This window comes from Mytilus californianus, unplaced genomic scaffold (genome assembly GCF_021869535.1).
Source record: "Mytilus californianus isolate M0D057914Y unplaced genomic scaffold, xbMytCali1.0.p SCAF_6, whole genome shotgun sequence".
Lineage (NCBI taxonomy): Eukaryota > Metazoa > Mollusca > Bivalvia > Mytilida > Mytilidae > Mytilus > Mytilus californianus.
The window spans coordinates 58077210-58097289 of NW_026262712.1; the positions used below are offsets into that span (position 1 = coordinate 58077210).

General features: G+C 30.4%; 1 protein-coding gene across 2 annotated transcripts; it reads right to left on the bottom strand.

The window, feature by feature from the left end:
* Positions 1 to 2030: 2030 nt before the first annotated feature.
* LOC127704790 (uncharacterized) lies at positions 2031 to 18312 on the bottom strand. 2 transcript variants are annotated; one of them, XM_052209000.1, is made up of 9 exons: positions 17962 to 18312; positions 14091 to 14215; positions 12426 to 12808; positions 11939 to 11992; positions 11300 to 11438; positions 8438 to 8553; positions 6348 to 6426; positions 5752 to 6107; positions 2031 to 3775 (listed from the first exon to the last, which is right to left on the bottom strand). In XM_052209000.1, the coding sequence occupies exons 1-9, from the start codon at positions 18030 to 18032 to the stop codon at positions 3764 to 3766; spliced, it is 1335 nt and encodes a 444-aa protein (XP_052064960.1). In that variant the 5' UTR covers positions 18033 to 18312; the 3' UTR covers positions 2031 to 3763. The 2 variants fall into 2 exon arrangements, with proteins under 2 accessions (XP_052064960.1, XP_052064958.1); XM_052208998.1 differs by having other exon boundaries at positions 2031 to 5386.
* Between the last annotated feature and the right edge of the window lie 1768 nt (positions 18313 to 20080).

Here is a 20080-nt window from a genome sequence, read left to right on the forward strand (position 1 = left end):
GCGTAAAGTAAAAATCGGTCTATACTGAACCCTGAGTTGAATGAGAGCTTGACGTAACCCTTTGTCAACTGGAACACTGATTAAACTGATTTTATATCAGAACATACAGATGAAAGTATTTAGGAATTTAAAATATATAAACTGTTCAATTTTAAGCCCTTAACCAACCCCCTCCCCCCCTAAAAAAAAAAAACAAAAAATAAAACAAAAAAAAACAAAAAAAAATAAAACAAAAAACATAAGACAAAAAAATAATACAAAAAAAAACCCACAAAAAATGAAAACAACAAAAACAAAACAAAAAGCAATCGCCATACTACCCAAAAGAAGTAAAAAGTAAAAAAAAAAAATATGAAACGTCTGAAGCTCACGATACATTTTTAACCTTTATCGATACCAAAAGTTTTGATATCTAAAATATTATACCGGCGTAAATATATATAGAATATTTAAATAAGGATTTCAGGCTCCTGACATGGATCAAGCCTATAGGGAACGTTGTGGATTAAACATGTTTGTGAAAGAGCGCTCAACCTTCTCAAAATCTGTGATAGTGGTGTAGCAACACAACATAGTAACAAACTGCCAAACTCAGTTGGATAAGGTTTGACCCAATAAATTGGTGCTAAGCATAAAAGACAAAAGAAACAGAGTACTTATCTAAGAGAACTTGCATTTACAACATCAAGTTAAGGGGCCGTAAGAACACTCAAGGTACTTAACTCTTTAAAAGTCAGCTGAACGTATAATCACATATATTATCATGCAGTTATATTTCATGTGATCAAAATGAGTGTTTTTAAAACTGCTATTTATACAATGAAATTTCTGTAAATTGTGTGGTTAAAATTTCTTGAATTTTTTATATTTTTGTCAGCAGGTCAAAGTAAATCTGTTTTAGTCAAAGTGTTAAGTACTCCCTCAAAAGCCCAATTTCTATATATTTTACAGTTATGGAACTTAAGTCGATATGTAGCGAGACAGTTTATGCTTTACTTTAATTCACTTCATACCAAGATGCATAAACTAATGAAAGAGTTCTCATCGCAGTCGATAATCACAATATCATAACTATAAGTTTACAATTTTGGCTTCTCTTTATTCAAATACAGTAACCACAATGTGAATGCTTTCTGAAAGATTGTAAAGGAGATTTTTCGATTATATGATCTTTAATGTTGTTTTGCTGAATGCAATATGATTGCATTTTTTTATCTAACATATTCACGGGCATACAAGTAGATGACTATACGGTATATATAACATTAACGGTACCAATTGTTCTACAATAAATCTCTCTTCAATCAATCTTGGAGTCAAAATACTTGAAAATCCAAAACTTATCAAAAAAATGAAGAGATTATAAACCAAAATGGACACAAAGTATAGTCTAACCGAGCATGGAAGCAGAGCTTTGCATAAGGGAGATATATTCCTTAATTTAAAATAATTTTCCAAAATTTTAATAACACAATATCCGTATTTTCATGCCAGTTACGAAGTACTAGCTACCTTGCTGGTGATACCCTTGGGGACTAACAGTCCTCCAGCAGAGGTATCGGTATGGGTTTTGCTCATTTTTAAAGCAGTACGGTGATATATAGTGGCTTTAGTTTACATCCACTTCATATGAACTCTCGTCGATAGTTGTCTCATTAACAATCATACTACATAGAAATAAGAAGATGTGGTATGAGTGCCAATGAGACAACTCTCCATCCAAGTCAAAATGTGTAAAAAGTAAACCATTATAGGTCAAAGTACGGCCTTCAACACGGAGCATGGCTCACACCGAACAGCAAGGTATGAAGGGCCCCACAATGACTAGTGTAACACAATTCAAACAGGAAAACCAACGGTCTAATATATATAAAAAACGAGAAACGAGAAACACTTAAGAACCACATCAACAAACGACAACCACTGAAACAGGTACATCTCCTTATGTCTATACTGGAGAATACTGTTTTTATCTTTTGCATCGTCATCTATAATAGAAATTCTAAAAAGCAAAAATAAGAAACAACATGTTTGCTTTTGTATTTTTATTCAAAACGGCATTAATGTCTGGTTATGATTACCATGAGGAGTAACAAAAACAGAAATCAAATATCATAAGTAACAAATTAGATATCACAGTCATAAAATCAATTTTTCGCGCCTTTTTCCTGACTTTGAGACTGTCTCAAAATATGCCAAATTGCTTTTGAAATATTTTTTGCAACTTTTAAAATATACCGTTGAAAGTTGATTATCTTTTTGAAGATCAACATATTATTTTGTATTCTTGGCTACTCAAACTCATATATAGGTATAACGAATTTTCTACTTGAAATGGAACCCGAGAATAAACTTGTAAGAACGTACCGAATAAACTCTTTCACGCTCATTTTTGGTATCATTGGCGAAAGTATCACCATAAGATCCGGTCTGTAACCAGATAATTAACTTACAATGGTATATGTATAGATTTTTTATTAGATTTTTTTTACTATTTTTCTTTTTTGATAAAATATATATCAAGGAATATCACATGTAATGATTTAAAGTAAATTTTGTTCGTACATTTTGAAACAGTCCCTGAATGAATTTAATTGAAATCAGCAAAGTCAGCAAGTGTTTCCTTTTACTACAAAGCGAGTGAAATTCTAAACATAAGAGTAGAAAAATAAAAAAAGATATTGTTTATCATATTATTGGTTTGAACATCAAATGCATGTACACTTAAATTCAGATAAATAGCATGACAGTTCAAAATAGTAATTTGCATGTAACATAACACACTCAAAGAACCGAACAAGATTGATTTAATATTCTATATGAGGGTATGGATGGGGGAGAGGGTCTTAATTTCTCTGCTCTTTATTTTTTGTATATAATCATAATTATATTCTTTATATTCTTGCACCCCGTTATAACCTATTCTTAAATTTTTCATTTATTCTATATTTAATTAGCCTTTTGATCTCCATTATGTAAACCCCATCCAGACCCTCCTATACGACCTTAATAACTAATACATAAAATTACTAATTGTCTTAGTATAATTGAGAGACAATTAAAGTCGTGATTTTAATGGGACAAATATAGATATTATTGTTAAGTAATATATCATTAAACAGTGCTTTGTTCTTTGTTCAAGCTAACATGGAGGTATTTTATATTCGCTAACACCGATTTCCTCCCTCCCCTTAAAAAATAAGATGAAATGAAGAAATAAAAAATAAAAGATAGAAATATGGATGTACTCGGACCTCACAGGTTAGAAACAAGAAAGAATGTCCGTGGAAACAAAACAATAGGTTTTCTAATGGTTAATTTGCCTGTAATTTCAGGAAGACTTTAGTTCAGTTTAAAGTATCACATTTTAACTAAATTTGTTAATTGAGTATTTTGTGATAAACTACCCGCTGACAAAAACTATTTTTGACAAAGATCGTGCTGTTGTGTCAAGTCAGTCAAAATATTGCTGATTAAGCCTATTTTAAAGATCTGACAAATCTGATGTAGTACGCCAGAGTCAAAATAGTCATCAAGCTAACATTTTTGAAAGCCGTATTTAAGCAGGGCCAATTTTTATCCCAAATTATAAAAGTTTATGACCTATGATAAAAACAGTATTCTGTAGTGAAATATTTTTAAACAGCCATGTTTATTATATAATAAGAGAAAGTTAGATCGATTAAGATCAGGTAGAAAAAACAATCGAAAGTATGTTTTATTTTATACTACAAAACTTGATCCTGCACAGTTGAAGTCCATATTACCAAATCATCTGCAAGAGAAACACTTTTTTAAATTTTTGATTTAGAATATGTACTAATTAACAAATTTGAAAATAGTGTAAGTATACCCAAAACACTACAGACAGGAAAAACAGTTACACACACTTTTCCTCTACTTGTATACCCAAAGAAAAATTAATTTTAGTGATGATGAATTTGATTATTATATAATAACGCTATCGTGGTGAAGTGACAGATATTAATGTAGTTTAAGGAATGAAAACTATGCATACATTCCGTAACAAAAAAATGGGTGGAAAATGAAAACAATCAATATAAATATCATACATTAACATACACACGTGCTACACATACACACATGATTAAACACACATATTTGTAAAACAATTGTAATCAAATGATACACAATAATACTGATAATTGATCAAATTATTTTAACTGAGACCAAATAGGTCTGATACACATTTCATTTGAAAAAGAGCGGGAAACTTTCGCCCCTTGTCTCAACCAAAACTTGAAAGTGAACCATAAAAACTAAACATTAATTTCGTGTACCCTGGTGATATCTATTAGCAAGGATTGCTGTTATTCAACTTCCAAAAGTTTGTATATTTCTACCATGAAAATCCAGGGAGGCATGGTAATTTTAACCAAAATCATAACAGGTTCAAATCTACACCATCTTTCGAGGATAGTACTATCTTAATCTAGTGAATTACTTAAGATAAAAATTCTTAGTACAAAAAAGGAATCATAATTGAAAAATCCCCCAAATAGCAACAAAAAGCGCAAATGCTTTCACAAAATTGTTTTAGCAAGCATTGCATATATTTTGGAATATACTTTGTTGAGACATGCATTCCTTTTGCAAACAAAACGCTATCTATTAATGATAGATTTACCGGTATATTAAACTTTAATCATATGTAAATGCAATGCGGTCGTGCATGAATAACCGGCATCCGAGCAGAAACTTTCTGCTTTATGTAAAACATTTTTTTTATCTTTTGAAAATAATAATTAGCACACGTGCTAACGTGTGTCATTTAAAGCTTTCACCTTTGACACGACCATCTAATTTATCAAATTCGATGAAAAATATATGTTTTATTTACCTTGAATAAAATATGTGATCAATAATTATCAATGCCAATTATATTTTTTTTTCTAATGAAATATCAAATGGAATGCATATATAAACGAGAAAAAAAATGTGCATTATAATGATATTTGGATGGAAAAAAACTAAGAAGCAAAGATGAATACAAAGAGAATATCATAATATAAGTTAAGATGATTGTCTTTTTACTTTTCACGCTGACAAAAGCCCAGAAGAGTGTTTGATATCTCTCTCAGTTGACTATTCATCCTAAAGGTAATACCACTCGTGTTAACATTATGCTGTTCCTTATTCATTTCCACGAGTCTAGCGGTTGCTGCCTCATGCCAAGCTTCGGGTAGAACAACACAATCTGATCATTCAACGATACAAATACAATCTACCGACAGACAATAAGGGACTAAGGATCTAAGCGTTCAGACACGTTCATTCCATTCTAATACCGTATCCATGTTAGTAAAGTGCAACAATAACTTCCGGTTTGACTTCCGGTTCGAGTCTACAGTCGAGTGTTCATTTCCTACAATGCAAAAATGTGTTCGGTTAGTAAGCATTCATATAGTGACCAGTATAATTTTTGTAAAGTATCAAAATTTAAATCTGATGGATCAAAATAAATTTCAATGTCGAAAATTTACATTGTAAAATTGGCTCACTATAATAGTGCACGATTTTTAATTTGACAATGGCCCAAAGCACAGCTAGTTAAATTCACATCACGAGCAAGAAAGGCGTTAAATAACACATAAAATATTACATGCACATGTAAGCTTGACCTGTAATAAAATATTAAAGCAAAATGAATAGCATGCAAACATCTGTGTTAAAAATTAATCTTTGTGAACGCGGATACTTTAATTTATAAGTTCATAACTTTGAACCAACCTCTTCATTCATTTCCCGCTCAATTTCACTATAATTAGGAGGGACGTCTTCTGCATCTTCAGTAAATGCTGGGTTATCTTTCACTAAATTTTCAACACTTCCTCTACACGGGAAAGCGATCGCAGAAACACTGCTACCGGTTGATATAGTCCGTGCTAAACTGTAGCAATCACTACTAAAATTACTAAAATTACTATTTGGACGGCTGTTCATATCTAATGCAGAATCCTCTTCATCAGACGTATCATTTGAAGCTGCCTCCTTAGTTAAATCAGCTGAACTTGTCATTGAGCCAAGGAGACCCACTGACGCCAGTCTTGTTAAAACTGGAAGTAAGCTGCTGCGCCGTCGTTTACCTTGAATAAATAGAAAAAATACATTGAGTGAACAATTGACCTTTTTTTTTAAATAGCTGTGGTATACGTGATCTGTTTTTGAAATTATTTAGTTTCTACAAATGAATTTTTCGTACCGTCTTTTATCAAAATTAAAAAAAATAAGTGCCTTTTCAAAATATCTTTGAAAAAAATGACAGGTAGAAATGTACTATAGACAACGAAATAAAAATAGTGTTTTTCTGAAGGTCAAAAACATACCTTCAGGAGCACATGTCTGAATTTCTTTTTCAGAAGCACCTCTTCGTCTACATAAACTCTGTAATTGACGCATTTCCATCTAAAAAAATAAAAATTCATAACTTCAGAAAACTTGAAAGATGTATTGATATAAATGAAATAATAGGAACGATAATACTTAAGTATTATATCGTAGCCACATGTAAACATGTAAAACGAGAGGTCAAGCGACCCTTAATTCTACTCGCTCTATATTAAAAAGACAAATATTATAATTTACATGTTTAAATGATATTAACAAATATATTTTATATCTATAAAAACATGAAAAGTTTGGTTACTTATATATGATGTACATTTATGACAAACGTCTACTTTTATGTTAAACTAGTATATTCTACACCAGAAAAATTAATTACTTTTTTATTGCTTTAGCCTTTGGCAAACATAACACATATTAATAAGACATAAAATAATAAGTAAATGTCTTAGATATATCATGTTAAACATTGTAATATATATAAGATATTGTCAAGTTATTTTCGTATGAATTATACAAACATTGGCATACCAAATACACTAATTATCGGCTGACCTTGAACTAACCATATAAGAATAAATACTCAATTTACATATTGTTTATTTTTCGCTGAATATGTATTTGTTTCACGCAAAGCGGATTTTGCTAGGCCCATCAACGTTTCAATGATAAGATTTTTATCACAATGAGACGTGGTTTTAGATTGGATTATGACTATAAATAAGGATTTTGTAACGAACATAAAATGATTTATTTAATTTAAATGAAGTTATATGAAAGAAGAACAATGTCTCAGGTTAGGGGAGGGTTGGCGCGCATTCAAACTAGTTTAACCCGGCCACATTCTGTATGTGCCTGTCCCAAGTCAGGAGACTGTAATTCAGTGATTGTCGTTTGTTGCTGTATATCATATTTGTTTTTCGTTCATTATTTTGTACATAATTCAGGCCGTTAGTTTTCTCTTTTGAATTGTTTTACATTTGTCATTTCGGGGCCTTTTATAGCTGACTTTGCGGTACTGGATTTACTCATTGTTGAAGGCCTATAGTTGTTAATTTCTGTGTCATTTGGTCTCTTGCAGAGAGTTGACTCATTGGAAATCATAACACATCTTCTTCTTTTTATATACACAAAACTTGTCAATTATTTTTTTATTGTCATTTATATGCATGAAATGTTTGCCACTGGACGTTTAAGCAAACAGCTATCAATCAAATACTCTTAATTACTTAAACATTTAATTGTGATATCAAGTTAATCCCTCTATTTTACTTGCGAATCATTTACTTAAAATTTGCAGAACTTATTTTAAATTCATCATACTTTTTTTTTGTAAACTTTCTGACTTAACTAATGTCCCTTCCAATCTTCTTCCAATCAATTACAATAATTGTTAAATTTGAACAAGTTAATTTTAGAATTATAATACAGGCCAATGTCTGTTTAATAAAACTTGAAAGGATAATTTTATCAACAAAAAAAAATAGAATTCATAGAAAACACTATTATGAAATATGCAAATGTTGATCATTTTAAACATTTTTTGATAAAAAAAAAAAAAAACCAAAACCCTTAACTCTTGATCTGTATTAAAGTGACGCAGGTTGATTCAACAATTTATTTAATTAACTAAATTTAATTAAGCACACATGCGCAGTATCCTTTAGGGATGACATATATTTACAATCATGGACACCATATAGGTCAGATCAATTTGCACAAGGTATTCGTCAAAGCAATGAAAGTGATATTAACCTAAATGTCAAAGCTATTTAATTAAAACTTTTTTCTATATGACTCATCATGTCAAATTCTTTTCATTTGTGTTTTTAATTAATTATGGTCTAGTCTAGAAATAGATATGATTACGTTGATAAACGTAGAATATACATGCATTGAAGAAATGAATAACTTTATTATGACCCTAAATACCGATTTTGTAACTAACATTAAATGACCTCATATGTTTAATAAACGTCCAGTTGCAAATATTTCATGCATATCTAGGACAATCCTATAATTTCAATATTTATGTAGTTTGGAAAATAACAAAAATGAAAGAAAAACTTACTCTATATAATTCTACTTTCATTTTCATATCACTTGCTCTTTTGACTGAGCCTCTATATTGCTGTTTTATGATTTTTAGCTGAACTTGATCTTTTTCTTGTATTACCATTACAAAACCTGGAATAAATCAATAGATAATAAAATATCTTATCACTACGAATGATACTTATGCAAGAGGGTCTGGATGGGGTTCTTCATTTGTTTATTCTTGAATCTTTTAGACCATAGTTTTCTCCTCTCTATCTATTTTGCCCATTTTCTCTATTCTTTATTTGTTTTGCCTGTTTTCTCCTTTTTCTCCTTTATTCTGCACTTTTTGCCCATAATTCTCTATTCTGTTAACCCTCTCAGACCCCCACAGAAGCAATAAACAGAAACAGCCTTGTCTATTGATGAGAATATATTGGTAATTCATTTTAAATGAGAAAAAAACTTGTTCTGCAACATTTTACTTGCGATAAATGTAACATTTGGTGATTATCTCAACTGGTGTAAATAAAAACTTCACCTACATGTATATGTTAGTCACCCTTTCAAAGAATATTTTACCGTATTTACAGCATCAAGCAATTGTTTTAGAACTCCAAAGAATGCATAGAACGATTATACACATTGATGCGAAACATTTCGGCCCAAAGAAATATGTGAGGTCTATTTTCAAAAGCCCTTACAATGTATTTAGTTAATTGTCTTTCACGAAAACTAATCTGAAATCATGTTCTTTCAAAATGAAAAAAAAAAAAAAATTAATCAACGTTTCAGAAACAAAAAAAAAAAACTCGCTTTATTATGTATACATTTAAGTGATTTAAGAAACATTTGCAATGCATTTTGTAAAATATATAAAAAGTCAAATTTAGTAAACTGCTACAAAACAATTATGTGATTTCATATCTTATTTGATATGACAATTGAATAAATTATTAACACTCAGCATATTTGGCGTCGTACTTCTACACAGGTGAAGGAAAGTAATTACTGTCAAACAGGAGTTAAAAGTATAAAGACTGTTGGATGATTTCCAGTAGTGTGATTCATTTAAAAAGTAAAGCAGACATATTCAAACTATAAGGACAGTAACACCCAACATTGTACTTTTAATAAAAATGAGACATTTTATTTGAGGGGGTGCCACGAGGGTGTTCATTTCTTAAATCCCGCTTTTTTGTAATTTTTTCCCCACTTCCCACTTTTTTTCTGTCAATTTACCCCAGATCACACTTTTTTATCCCCTATATCCAACATTCCCACTTTTTAACCACCTACATATATCCCATATCCCAACTTTTTTAATCCTCTATATCGTGTCACCCCTATAATATTTTTCTATTCTTGTTGCCGTATTATTTCTAGACAAATTTGCAAATAATAGGAATGTGCTGAATATGCATGAAATATTTGCTACTGGACGTGAATTAAACAACAATGAATCGCTTTCAATGTAATATCTGATATCTAACCTCTAATGAAATTGAGAATGGAAACGGGGAATGCGTCTAAGAGACAACAACCCGACCAAAGAGCAAGAACACAGTCCAAGGCCACCAATGGGTCTTCAAGACAGCGAGAAAATCCCGCACCCGGAGGCGAGCTTCAGCTGGTCCCTGAACTGAATACTTAGTCCTTCTTTAAGATAAGGAGATGTAGTAGTATAGCATGCTAACGAGACAACGTTCTATCAAAGGACAAGGATGAAAGCAAATACAGGTCGATGAAGGGTCTTCAACAATGAGCAATACTTATACCGTATAGTAAGCTATAAAATGCCATTGTTTTGCATTTATTAATTTCATGTATGATGATATTCTAATATTATAAGGTTTGCTACATGTAATGCATTTTTCATATCATATTCTTTTCATAGAAAAAAATGAACCAGCACTGGCGAAAAAAATTATAGAGAGGTTTTGAAAACTTTACTTTTGAATTATTTAGAATTATATCTTTAAACTTTAAATTTGTAGAAAATGTGAAAACAAAAAAGAAATAACATAAAGGCTAGACAGACAAAAGATGTGCATGTTGCTTACGGTACGTACTAGTATACCAATTAATGGTAAATTATCCATTTGAATGCGAACACCATGTAAATAATGTAAACATGACAAGTGTCGCAAATGTCACTTTTAGTGTATTCTATAAGAAAAGTGGTTAAAGAATTACTTTTGTCTAGTAAACGAGGTGAGTAATGCACGTATTTAGTAAAACTATCGGATGACATGTAGCCACTGGCCATTGGATAAAATGTATAAAAAAAAATCAAATGTACTTGTTGACAAAGGTCATTAACATCATTTCAAAATAATACTGTTTCTCTTTTATCTCATAAAACGTCTATCAAAAACATTGAATTGTATGATACTTTTCAATTAAACACCTCAAAGATGTGGTTTCGTTATAAGTGTATAAAAGTGGAAATAATATATGAAGTGCAAAATGGCTTAAAATGCATTCTGCTTTAAATCTAAATTTACACTTAGATAAAAACTCTTCCACATTTAACAAATCATAAGGTATCACCAGAACGGAAAATGAAATCCTTAAAATTGAATGGATTCAATGAAGTGTATCCATATCCACGAATGTATGTATGAACTTATAATTCATCATCGAAACAAAATATAAACTGTAATATTTCGTCTCTATAACATTCACCATAAAAATAATTTGAATTTCTATGAAATCCTTTATAAAGATATTAATACAGTGAAATACGTTCTTATTACTTTTCTAATCCAAAGTTACATATAGTTTAGTTCAATCTCTTTTATCACAATACAATGACTGTGCAATTTCTTGCTCTTTATCACCATACAATGACTAGAAGTTTGCAATTTCTTGAGACCATGTGTTTCTTACTTACTGTTTACAATCCTGACTAGTCTCCAGGGAAGAATGATTGTCATTATTCTGGCTGCTTCCGTTTCGGGATGCGCCCATAATCCTTCCCAGAATGCAACATCAAGAATCCAAGAAACTAATACCACAAACGCATCGAAAACCTAAAATGCAAAAATGATGAACCGTTATGATAGTTACTACATTTGATTTTGTATACTTCAATATTGACAAATGAGTTGCTCTGATTTCATATTATTTAGATTTCATGCGATACTAGTTGAATATCGTAAATTCAGTATTATCATTATAAATCGAATGTACATCTGAATAAAATTATAACATGGGCAATTAAATGTAAGCAGTAAAAAATTATTAAAAAAAACTACCGAATTCCAAAGTTTGAACAAGGGGAAGTGCTAAAAACCTGACAAAATAAATCGTTAGACTCTATCAACCAAAGGAACAAATGGAAAACAATGTCATATTCCTGAGCATCTATTATAGGACTTTTGAAAAGAAAATGATGGTTAAAACTGATGGTTTTATAGCTAGGCAAACCTCTCACTTGTATGACAGTTGTTATTATTTCCGCGATAGTTAAAGCAAACGTGCCTTTATGATTGAATGACGTCCACATTTTCATATAAAACTATGTAATTACCTCTATTTTATGGTTCAGAAACTTCTTTCCCATGGCTAAAACCTTTAAAAATGTCTGTAAATATTCAAGATAGAAAACATGTTAAGCAGTGGTAATTTACAACGAATCGATTAAAATTTTGTATACTACAATAAGTAATGCAATCCGTTGATGTTATAGATAGCCAAAAAAAATACACAAAGGAAGATTCGCAATCAAATATTTTGGAAGGTTACGGATAAAAAAAAAAGGAAAACGATTTGAATATTGAATGTTTGTGAAGGTATTAAAAGCAAGGCCACTGAGGTCTTGGTCTCAGTAGCAGGGAATTCTGAATCCAAAACTATCTTTACTGTACTATTAAAAGTTTTTATCTCACTCTTTTCCTTGAAGTATCTCTTTTAATGAGACATAGAAAGGAAAGACCTTTCGTTTATAAAGAGTAAGTTACTTGTGAAATATTACTTTACACGTAATCCAAATGAAATAGTATACGAAATATAATTACCTCTAATAAAAGTATGGTTAGAATAACAAAACTTCCTAAATGAAAGGCATGTGTCAATTCGTGCAGAATGTGATGAGTATAAATTTTATGTGAGTCTTTAAAAGTGTGTTTATGATTTCCACCAGAGCCTCGTTTGTGTAGATGATGATGATGGTTGTCATGGTGATGACCTTTATGAAGCCGTTTTTCTACTTCCGCTGCAAATTTATTTTGAATACGGGTAATTTCAGGTCCTTGTACTTCCTGAAAACAGTCTCTTAGAATGACAAGTATTGACTCAAACTCAGCCTCATCGTATCCAGATCTATTGAATCTTCCCGGAAATAAATCGAATATAATTTTTTTTGCTTCACTCTCCATTAACTGCTTTTCATGAAGTTCATCTGTAAATGCAACGATAACACATATGAAAAATTCTTCGACAATAGGTATAAAATCAAATGATAGGAAATTGCGAAATGTTACGCTGTAATTATATATATGTGTAGGAAAAATGCATGCAAGAAATATTTCTACAATCTTCTTTTGTATTTAAAGATAAACCTGCACTGCAATTTGTTCTATAGGTATTAAGTAATTATCTTTACAATTTAGTAAACAAAATATATTGCTGACCTATTTAGTTTTAGAATGATTTTATTTGATCATGGCTTCAAATAGGACCAAGCAAAAGTTTTACCAACTTATGAAGTCTTCTCCTATATAGACTATGATATCAATATAGCATTATATTGAACAGGCGCATATGAAATTATTGAATCATTAGTCTTATACATCCTTGGCTTTCAAATGGTTGGGTTGGGCGCTCCTTATGTGGGTAATTCCAGAAAAGTGCTTCGGTCGTTGAACGAAATTAGTGAAGTGTTATTGTCATTAACTTGAGCACAAATAAACGTTTAAAAATAACTGCAGTTTTGTGATTTTAAAAATAAGATGACGACAGGTAAATTGTGAAACTAGGACGCTAAAGATAGTTATGAAATTAGAAAATATAAGTCGGAGACCTTTCAGTATAAAGGTATATAAAACTGGCATAAAATGAACAACTGTCTTGAAATCTTTGTGTCGTTTAGTTGCTATCTCAGTGGCGTATATGCACATCTCCTTTTATAAGGGTGTGGATGGGGGTTTACAGAATAGAGAAGAATGAGCAAAAAATGTAAACAAAAGAGAAAAATGGACCAAAAAAATAAAGAATAGAGAATAATGAGGTGATAAAATATGAAGAATAAAGAATTATGAGGAAAACGTATAAAGAATAGAGAAAAATGGCCTAGAAATTTAAAGAATACAGAAATGAAGGACCTCCATCCAGACCCTCTTTTATTCATAGTGCATACTTTTGGGTTTCTTACAACAACAAAAATCATGTAAAAATCAAAACACATTTTAACATTTCTACGAAAGAAGACTTCTATATGATGGTGTTACGTCAAACTTTGTAATGTGTCTCGCTTCAATACACATATAGATGTTCTTATTAATGTATATCAGATCATGGGTATGACTTTTTCGCCTTTTTTGTTATAAAAACGACATAAATTGATCGATCCTTGTATCAGCTGTCAAGAAGAAAATAAGTCATTCTTGTAAAGAAGACGAAAAATAGTAGATGATTGACAGTTTAATTGTGATGTATTTCACTTGTAATTTTACAGACATTACCTTTCATTATCAGAATATCCGATATGATTTGACCAATTACACATCCTGCGTCTAGAACAGCTAATGTACTTAATAAAATCAATGCTACATGTGTGTGGAGTAACGTTGACAGTCTCTTTTTTAACCTTAAATAAAAGCAAATGAAAATTAAAACAAATAAAAAAGTAAAATGTACAGTCAAACCTCCTATACAGATCACCGCTTTTCAGCGAAAACCTGGCTTCGCAGAAAAAAGTAAAATAATAAAAATACCGAACTCCAAGAAAAATTCAAAACGGAAAGTCCCTTAACAAATGGTAAAATCAACAGCTCAACACATCAAACAAATGGAAAACAACTGTCATATTCCTGACTTGCAACAGGCATTTCCTTATGTAGTTGTACCTATCCATTGTCAATCTCAGATCAAAGATCACTTCTATTGTAAGGCTTGTAAGGTCAGTTTTCTCTGGTCCCAAAATTGACTTTTATACACAGGTTTGACTGTATATCAATATTTAAAACGTTATGGATTCACATTTAAAATAGAGATAATGATACAAATATGGAACTAAGTAGGGAATAACAGGGCTCAAATATTACAACCCTGAAGAATCAGTTTGTAAATTGGTGGAACAATGACAATGGTTTTGGTTGCAGTTCAGCAGCACAAATCAGCTATAATAATTTCGAAATATCAATGTTTGTCTTTATATCCGTTACTTATGTATTGGTAATACTTCTATTTAGTCTTTTTAGGTTTTTGTTGAATGTCTAATTCGTATAATTCGCACAAGGTGTATTCAATATAGAAATGTATATACACGAGTAAGCAAACTAGAACAAAACTGTATTCGGTAGATTGAAATTCTTGATCTTTAATTCAAAACAATTATTAATTGGTTGAAACAACCATGTCGTGTCGATATAACATTTTATGATACGACTGTGTGTAATTTGACAAATTTTACTAATTCGGGGAGTCTGATTTAAACCCCGGTTTTTGATTGGGTTCGTGATCAATATTTAACTTTGTGTGTAATGTTTATTTATTTGTTGTTCGTTTCTATTTTGGCCCTGTTGCTGTCTGTTTTTTATTGGCCTCATATTTTTTTATTGCACCTGTGTTATCTTCTCTGTCTTTTTACACGAATCACAGGCGCGAAGTCTGTTAGACATACGCGTTTGCCCTTTTATTTCTTTAAACTTATTTTCTTATATTTGTATGAAATGAAATTAATATAACACATTTTCAGACGATCAAAATATTTTAACAAGATTTGGCATTTAATTTAGCCAAATGCGAAAACAAAAAATATATAAGATGTAGACAAACCGTAAATAAACAAAACTACAGGAAAAGCTTTTAAAAAGTGTTCATACTTTATTTTCGCCGAAAATTATATAGAAGTTAAGATTCTATGCATACTTATTGTCAACTGAAACGTTTATCATGTGCATTTTATTGTCTTTATTTGAATAATGAGTAATGGCCAGCTCGTATACAGATAGGTATGTTTATATGTGACAAGCTAAATCCAATAAAATGCCCAGCTGTATGACATGACTTGTCCTCGTGAGGTATTTAATAGGACATAGGACCGTATTTGTAAAAAAGTAACATATCTAGATGACTGCATGGATCTTCCGGCAGGACAATGATATATGTTGCCGTACAATTATTGCTAGCCGCCTTAAAATGTATGTTACTAGGAGATCATTACCCACCTGCAGCTGAAAAGTATACAATTGCAATCACGTAGACAAAAAAAAAAACCTCGCGTATATCAATTTTATATTGTTTTAAATCATACAAGGAAAACACCCACAAGTATTTTGATAAGGATGTAATGGCAATACAATGACTTTAAAACACTTGTACTTTAACCTCTGTTGTAATTTGCAGTCACAGTATATAGAGTATCAACAAGATGTTACTTAAATTTAATTAGTTTAATCCTGATCATAGAACAGACAAAAAATTGTACTTCCGTGTGAATAAGCATGATTACACATTAAGAATGTTTAAAACATACTCATTTCAAAAATTTCAAATTAAAATTCTTTATTAACTGTTTTTTTTAAACAGGAAATATTGTGAGATACACTTTCTAAAATGAATCATATCTTGATTATGTTACTGCAGACAAGTTACTTGTAAAATGCAATTATATTCACATCGTTAGGTAAAATATATGTTCGGTTTAGTAATTATGTATTTTGGAGAATATAGCATACGTGTTGGATGAACACGAAACCGCTATCTCATGAAATTTATAAAAATAACCAATATACCAATGACCTAAAATTTTTATTGCTGATGTTCAATTTGTAACGTTTCTGGAATGTCTTAAAAGGTAAACGTAGCTTATATCGCATAGCAAAACCATGCAATCACCTTTTTATGACTGATTTGAAATCCAACCAATATTTTGTAAAGGATATTGTGTTATACTTCAAATTGGTTTTGTGTTAGATTGTTTACTTTATCAGGCATTCCAAATTATTTACTAAGAAGAATATAAATTTTTAATAGGTAGTTTTGTAAATAAGACTTTTAATCTTAAATAACGTTATTCAGTTTTAAAAGTCAAAGGTTTTCATTTGTATGACATTTACTATCAATATGCATACAGGGACATATTCAATTAACTTTTTATAATGACTCACATATATAAAATAAGAATATGTGGTTTGATTGCCAATAAGAAAACTATTCATCAGAGTCCTAATACAGTGGATTTAGTAAGCTTTAAAAGGCCCCGCGACAAGTTTTTTACATGTTAATTTGAAAAAAAAAAAAATGTTGTCTTGTCTTTGTTGTTGTTAGGTCGTTCTGTAACTAATTCCTACTTCTCCTATTTTCTCCAACTTTTTAAAACATATTCCAGAAACATTATATATGTCAAAATATTTACATAAGTGCAATCCCAGAATTCTGTCTTGATATAGATTAATATATACTTAGTGATACCAGTTTAGCGAAGGAAGGTTGACGTTGATTTATGGATTAGTTTCATTGCGCTACAAGGTCTGTTTATTAATGCTTCTCTGTGTCTAATACTGACGGCTGCATTAATATAACTATATATTAAGAAAATAAGTCGTCCATCTTATATAATACAGGAATACACAACTTATTAAAATTCTTATCATGTCAAGGACCGCATACATGGTAATTTTTCATTCATATTGTATGAATTATGATATCAAAAAGTCATTGATAATATTTCCTGGTGGTATTTTTGTAACAGTATTGCCAGAATAACGTTGATCAGCTGATTTAGTTACAAAATTAATTTGTCATTCGTATAGCTTGAAATGTAAAAGTGGTAAATTATATATGACATCCTTCAGTTTTCCTTTATTATTCGTAAATGTTTTCTTAAAACAATTTGTGTTTATTATCTAAAATGCAAGTAAATTCAATCGTATGAAATGTTTTCGTGTTTTTTCCAGATGCAATTTGTTCAGATTAACGATTTTCAATTATCAGATAGATGCGTGTAACAGGCGGATATTATTATTATTATTTTAGAAAGGTGTGATATTTAGCGTGCAATTTGTTTTAAAGATATTAATAGTATTGATAAGTAAGGTGAATCAGGCAATCTTAAACTCATTTGTGTGTAATAATCATAAGCATATTAGTTCAGCAAGGATGTCCTATCTGCCGTTTCATTTTTTTCAATTTACAAGGCTTAGCGAAATAATAATCGACAAATGAATTTTAAACTTTCAAACATTTCTTCGTGTATACATGAGGCATTTAATCTTAAATATTAACTAATATCTTTATAAAACAGAATTGAATACATTATGTAATTTTTATATTATCCCGATAAGGAAAAAAGAAAAGAATGGTGGAAGAAAAAAGAAGAAAGAAACATACCTGTGACGATTGTTTGGTTTTCGTCTACCTGGTAAACAATTATTATTATTTTCCGAAGTGCGTGGTATCATATTTCCAGAAGTATTATTTTTTAATCAAGTAACTACGATTGATAGTATAATTTAATCCAATAGAACTTATCAATTAATTTTTATATTAAATCACTAAGTTAGCAAAACTAGTTTTTGTATAGTCCACATCACATAAATGAAAAGATAAAAAGATGGAGAGAAAAACTCATGTCATCCACTTTAAGGAAACTCAGCAAATGCAATTTGACAAAGTAGCTCCGAACAGGTAAACACAGGTAGAAACATATAGGTGAGCTGTTGTTTCACCTGGATCACTTAATGAGACACACACACTGTAGACATTACCATATAAATGAACGAACCTAGCAATATATATACCCCCTGTTTTTGTAGGTTGTCATCTTTGCCGCTCTTGACGAATAAAAAATATGACATGTCATTATTTAGACAAGTTGTCATATTTTATTGCAATGGGGCTCGATATTTGTTAGTTCTCGCCATAATGATTCTCAATGATTGTTATTACAATACGTTATTGTATTGGCATCTGTCGATTTTGCCAATTTTATTGCTTAATACATGTTTCTGACGTAACATATGCAATACCTAAATTACAAGGAAATAGATTGCTCTACTTGTCTAGATGAGCGCTTGCATATTTAAACTGAACCGACACTTAAGACAAAAAGAATCATGTTTTCATACATGACTTCAACTGTGAAGAAATTATACTTTAATTTTAAGGCTAGACATTTATATAACTACAAAGAAAAAGGTGTTTGAGTTAAGGAAAATAGAAGCTGATTCATCATGTTCATCTTGTTGTATATTAATTATTTCAGAATTATATTCTATTTTGTTTTCATAACATGAAATTTTATTTAAAAAGTTAAATTATACAGGTAAAAAAAGTATTAACAAAAATACCAAGGTTGGTTCAAAAAGGGGGAAAGCAATAAAACCTGGCAAAATCAAACGCTAAACTATATCAACCAACGAAACGAATGGAAAACTAAGTATATATTCCTGACTTGGTATAGGTTCTGAAAATGCCGGGTCCAAATGGCTGTGTTCTTGCAGGAAATAATAGTATTATGACCGACAGGTGAACGAAACTTTCAATCATCATTTTAAATATGAAAAAAGCACTAAACGGAAATCTAAAAACAAAATAAATAAACATTTGAAGTGCTTTTAAAAATATGAAGGCTATTTTTATTTAGTTTTATTTGTATTCTTATATACAATGTTTTTAATCAAATTTTGCAAGGAGAATATTAATGAAATGTTATATTTCTTCGGACGTTAAGTTTTAATTTTTTTTTAGCAACCATGAAATAATAGAAAATCACCACTACTGGGATGGAACAAACATTTGATATGTATAATAATTGGCTTGCCGAGCTTTCTTTCCGTTTTCGATGAAGCTGCTAAGTGCAAATAATGATACATGAATAATATTATATATTCGACAAATGTAAAACTATTGTTCATATCTTGTATTGCTGAATAAGCATTGATTGGACTGATTATTTCAAACGCATTATTGATTTAAAGATTTATCCACACTAACTAGAACTACCCCCTTAATGAACAGTTTAGTTTGCATTTAAAAAAAAAACCGTAATAACCTATCGTTTTTTATGACCATAATGCCAGTACGCGTCAAATCGTATTTCTTAACAGTTGTATAGACTTTGCTAAACAATTGATTTTTAAAGGGAGAAAAAAATGATTGCATTTTTGTATCCATTATTTTTAAAAACGATAACGTTAAGAATATACCATATAAGAATACTGATAATGTTATACAGATGATATGGACTTTGGCTAGAGCTTAAATGTGTATTTTGTACAATATCATTGTTTCCACTTTTGTTCTGTTGGTGACTGCAACGTGTGATTTGATTTGACTTTTGAAAAGTCAGCTCCTACACTAAGGTTTAACCCCTTCTTTCAACAACGCTTACATTTTTATCAGGCAAACAAATTAGAAAAGGTATTCAAAATGATGTAAATAATTATAAAGTTATGAAATAAATGAATATAAATTTGAAGAATTAATGAAAAAAAAACAACAAACAAGC

Coding starts and splice junctions, on each gene's coding strand:
- LOC127704790 (XM_052208998.1), bottom strand. CDS start 18,032: ATGATACCACGCACTTCGGAAAATAATAATAATTGTTTACCAGGTAGA. Junction 6,108..6,347: donor TCAGACATGTGCTCCTGAAG/GTATGTTTTTGA, acceptor TATTTATTCAAG/GTAAACGACGGCGCAGCAGC. Junction 5,387..5,751: donor AGCGGGAAATGAATGAAGAG/GTTGGTTCAAAG, acceptor TTTGCATTGTAG/GAAATGAACACTCGACTGTA.